Here is a 5,000-nt window from a genome sequence, read left to right as displayed (position 1 = left end):
GGCATTGAGTTAGTGTTGTGTTGGCATTGAGTTAGTGTTGTGTTGGCATTGAGTTAGTGTTGTGTTGGCATTGTGTTAGTGTTGCGTTGGCATTGAGTTAGTGTTGTGTTGGCATTGTGTTAGTGTTGGCATTGTGTTAGTGTTGCGTTGGCATTGAGTTAGTGTTGGCATTGTGTTAGTGTTGCGTTGGCATTGTGTTAGTGTTGGCATTGTGTTGGTGTTGTGTTGGCATTGAGTTAGTGTTGTGTTGGCATTGAGTTAGTGTTGTGTTGGCATTGTGTTAGTGTTGCGTTGGCATTGAGTTAGTGTTGTGTTGGCATTGTGTTGGTGTTGCGTTGGCATTGAGTTAGTGTTGTGTTGGCATTGTGTTGGTGTTGCGTTGGCATTGAGTTAGTGTTGTGTTGGCATTGTGTTGGTGTTGCGTTGGCATTGAGTTAGTGTTGCGTTGGCATTGTGTTAGTGTTGGCATTGTGTTAGTGTTGCGTTGGCATTGAGTTAGTGTTGGCATTGTGTTGGTGTTGCGTTGGCATTGAGTTAGTGTTGCGTTGGCATTGTGTTAGTGTTGAGTTGGCATTGTGTTGGTGTTGTGTTGGCATTGAGTTAGTGTTGAGTTGGCATTGAGTTAGTGTTGAGTTGGCATTGTGTTGGTGTTGTGTTGGCATTGAGTTAGTGTTGCGTTGGCATTGAGTTAGTGTTGAGTTGGCATTGTGTTGGTGTTGCGTTGGCATTGTGTTAGTGTTGTGTTGGCATTGAGTTAGTGTTGTGTTAGTGTTGTGTTGGCATTGAGTTAGTGTTGGCATTGTGTTGGTGTTGCGTTGGCATTGTGTTAGTGTTGGTGTTGCGTTGGCATTGAGTTAGTGTTGCGTTGGCATTGAGTTAGTGTTGAGTTGGCATTGAGTTAGTGTTGGCATTGTGTTGGTGTTGCGTTGGCGTTGTGTTAGTGTTGGTGTTGGCATTGTGTTAGTGTTGGCATTGTGTTAGTGTTGCGTTGGCATTGAGTTGGTGTTGTGTTAGTGTTGTGTTGGTGTTGACATTGTGTTGGTGTTGGCATTGTGTTGGTGTTGCGTTGGCATTGTGTTGGTGTTGCGTTGGCATTGAGTTGGTGTTGTGCTGGTGTTGGCATTGTGTTGGTGTTGTGTTGGTGTTGGCATTGTGTTGGTGTTGTGTTGGTGTTGACATTGTTTTGGTGTTGTGTTGGTGTTGACATTGTGTTGGTGTTGTGTTGGTGTTGACATTGTGTTGGTGTTGTGTTGGTGTTGACATTGTTTTGGTGTTGTGTTGGTGTTGGCATTGTGTTGGTGTTGTGTTGGTGTTGACATTGTGTTGGTGTTGTGTTGGTGTTGGCATTGTGTTGGTGTTGTGTTGGTGTTGGCATTGTGTTGGTGTTGTGTTGGTGTTGGCATTGTGTTGGTGTTGTGTTGGTGTTGGCATTGTGTTGGTGTTGTGTTGGTGTTGGCATTGTGTTGGTGTTGTGTTGGTGTTGGCATTGTGTTGGTCTTGTGTTGGTGTTGACATTGTGTTGGTGTTGTGTTGGTGTTGACATTGTGTTGGTGTTGTGTTGGTGTTGACATTGTGTTGGTGTTGTGTTGGTGTTGACATTGTTTTGGTGTTGTGTTGGTGTTGGCATTGTGTTGGTGTTGTGTTGGTGTTGACATTGTGTTGGTGTTGCCTTGACATTGTGTTGGTGTTGGCATTGTGTTGGTGTTGTGTTGGTGTTGACATTGCTTTGGTGTTGCCTTGACATTGTGTTGGTGTTGGCATTGTGTTGGTATTGTGTTGGTGTTGGCATTGAGTTGGTGTTGCCTTGACATTGTGTTGGTGTTGACATTGTGTTGGTATTGTGTTGGTGTTGACATTGTTTTGGTGTTGCCTTGACATTGTGTTGGTGTTGACATTGTGTTGGTGTTGTGTTGGTGTTGTGTTGGTGTTGACATTGTTTTGGTGTTGACATTGTGTTGGTATTGTGTTGGTGTTGACATTGTGTTGGTGTTGACATTGTGTTGGTGTTGACATTGTGTTGGTATTGTGTTGGTGTTGACATTGTTTTGGTGTTGCCTTGACATTGTGTTGGTGTTGGCATTGTGTTGGTATTGTGTTGGTGTTGGCATTGAGTTGGTGTTGCCTTGACATTGTGTTGGTGTTGACATTGTGTTGGTGTTGTGTTGACATTGTGTTGTGTTGGTGTTGGCATTGTGTTGGTGTTGCGTTGACATTGTGTTGGTGTTGCGTTGGTGTTGCCTTGGTAACACAGAAAGCAGTAATGAAAGCTGGATTTTAAAGCAGAACAGTGTTTTCTGGCTGCGGTCCACTCTTCATTATTTGACTGAACTTTCTGTATAAATTAGACTGGAAATAGCTTCTGTCTTCACTCTGACCTAAAAACACGACGTGTTGGTGGAACCTGAATTATAAGTATCAGACATCCAGGAGGAAAGTTTTGAATCCAGGACAGTTTTGGGGGGTCGGTGTCTCAAAACTCTTCATCCCAGACTCTTCCTCTCCTCCTCCTCTTCCTCCTCCTCACAGCTGACGGCAGCCTGTCGCAGCTCCTGTCGACTTTAATTTGTGTTTTTATGTTTTTTAATCAAACACTGGAGTCTGAAGCTGCAGCCTGGAAGCAAAGAAACTGAGTTTGTCCATCTGGCCGTCTGTCATCCGTCACCATCACCTGCTCTCTGATGAAAATGGTTCTATGCAGTACCAGAAAGTAGTTCTTTAGGCTTGTACCATAACAAAATCCTTTGCGGTGCTATGAATAACCCTTTTAGAACAGTTCTTTATAGCACCAGGCTCAAGTGGTTCTACACAGAACCTTCATGGTCGCTTTAAAGAACCTTTAATGATGTATAACATCTTCCAAAACAGGAGAATTCTAAGAAATTCTTACACGCTTCTTTACTCTGATTTACCAGGTTTTTATTTTAACCAATCAAAGGGTTCTTTGAGTCACTAAGGGTCTATAGAGAACCACCACACTAACCAAAGAACCCTGGAAGAACCCTCCTTCTGGGTGGATATAGAACCATAATGATGAAACAACTTTTCAAACCTTCAGCTCTCTGCTCCAATCAAACGCTCACAGAATGAAACACTCCGCCCAGAGTCTTTTGTGATTGGTCGGCTCGCTCTCTCTGTCTCTCTCTCTCTGTCTGACCTGTCTCTCTCTCTGTCTCTCTCTCTCTGTCCGACCCGTCTCTCTCTCTGTCTGACCTCTCTCTCTCTGTCTCTCTCTCTCTGTCCGACCCGTCTCTCTCTCTGTCTGACCTCTCTCTCTCTCTCTCTCTCTCTGTCCGACCCGTCTCTCTCTCTGTCTGACCTCTCTCTCTCTCTCTCTGTCCGACCCGTCTCTCTCTCTGTCTGACCTCTCTCTCTCTCTCTCTCTCTCTCTGTGTCTAACCCGTCTCTCTCTGTCTGACCCGTCTCTCTCTCTCTCTGTCTCTCTCTCTGTCTGACCTGTCTCTCTCTCTGTCTCTCTCTCTATCCGACCTGTCTCTCTCTCTGTCCGACCCGTCTCTCTCTCTGTCTGACCTCTCTCTCTCTCTCTCTCTCTGTCTGACCCGTCTCTCTCTCTCTCTGTCTCTCTCTCTGTCTGACCTGTCTCTCTCTCTGTCTCTCTCTCTATCCGACCTGTCTCTCTCTCTGTCCGACCCGTCTCTCTCTCTGTCTGACCTCTCTCTCTCTCTCTCTCTCTGTCTGACCCGTCTCTCTCTCTCTCTGTCTCTCTCTCTGTCTGACCTGTCTCTCTCTCTGTCTCTCTCTCTATCCGACCTGTCTCTCTCTCTGTCCGACCCGTCTCTCTCTCTGTCTGACCTCTCTTTCTCTCTCTCTCTCTGTGTGACCTCTCTCTTTCTCTCTCTCTCTGTCTGACCTGTCTCTCTCTCTCTCTGTGTCTAACCCGTCTCTCTCTGTCGGACCCGTCTCTCTCTCTCTCTGTCTCTCTCTCTGTCTAACCCGTCTCTCTCTGTCTGACCCGTCTCTCTCTGTCTGACCCGTCTCTCTCTCTCTCTCTCGCTCTCTCTCTCTCTCTCTCTGTCTCTCTCTCTGTCTGACCCGTCTCTCTCTGTCTGACCCGTCTCTCTCTCTCTGTCTCTCTCTCTGTCTGACCTGTCTCTCTCTGTCTGACCTGTCTCTCTCTGTCTGACCCGTCTCTCTCTGTCTGACCCGTCTCTCTCTGTCTGACCTGTCTCTCTCTCTCTCTCTCTCTCTCTCTGCAGGGCGGCTCAGAAGCTCAGCCTGTCCCGGCGCAGGAGGTCTCCCCCGCCCCCCCAGTCGCCGCTCGACGCCCCGGGGCCCCTCCTGTACACCGGCGGGTTCAGCGGCGCCCTGCAGCTCTCCCCGCCCCCCGTCCCGCCGTGCCTGCTGCGGGCCGGGTCAAAGGTCAAGGACACGCCGGGGATGGGGAAGGTAAGAGACGCTCAGAGAGACGGAGGTTTAATATCTGACAGTGTGTTCAGTGTCGGAGGCTTCTGAGGGATTTGAACCCTCAACCCTGCTGTCGGTGCCTTGCTCTGGGGTTCGGGTCGGGTCGGGTCGGCTACACTTTGTGCTGCACAGGGAAAGTAAAGGTGTGGCTTTGAAATGTCTCTCAACATACAGCACTTCATACGATTTACACTTAATCTAGTCCTGATTGGGCCTTTCTGAATTGGTTTTGAATACTGTCTGAATTTTGTTTTTTTAATTTTTTCTTTTTTGTTATTTTGTCTTTTTTTTTTGTCTTTTATTTTTTTGTTTTTTTCGATGAGATTTCAGTAGAAGCACCCAAGGGTTTTTATTTAATCTCCTCTGCACAATTTGTTTCACCTGTTATTTTGTCATTTGGTGCAAATGGATTGAAACTTAAACTGAAACTTAAATCTTGTGACTCAACCGTCTGCAGATTTTTGTTCCATCCAAACACTACAGCATCTTGTTTATTGGTAATTGTTTATTTGTTTATTAATAAGGATCCCTAAGGCTAGTCTCCCCGCGGTCCCACTGCAACACAAAACATCCAAAAC

At 46.5% G+C, this 5,000-nt stretch overlaps 1 protein-coding gene across 1 annotated transcript in view; it reads left to right on the top strand.

The window, feature by feature from the left end:
• kif26aa (kinesin family member 26Aa) overlaps nucleotides 1-5,000 on the top strand; it is a 74,892-nt gene that overhangs the window by 51,741 nt on the left and 18,151 nt on the right. The window contains exon 5 of the mRNA XM_078289785.1: nucleotides 4,215-4,404. Coding sequence (XP_078145911.1) covers nucleotides 4,215-4,404 — 190 coding nt within the window. The remainder of the gene's footprint in view (nucleotides 1-4,214; nucleotides 4,405-5,000) is intronic.

This window comes from Centroberyx gerrardi, chromosome 18 (assembly GCF_048128805.1).
Source record: "Centroberyx gerrardi isolate f3 chromosome 18, fCenGer3.hap1.cur.20231027, whole genome shotgun sequence".
Lineage (NCBI taxonomy): Eukaryota > Metazoa > Chordata > Actinopteri > Beryciformes > Berycidae > Centroberyx > Centroberyx gerrardi.
Note: the sequence above shows the minus strand (reverse complement) of the source record. Positions and strands in the feature narration are given on the sequence as shown.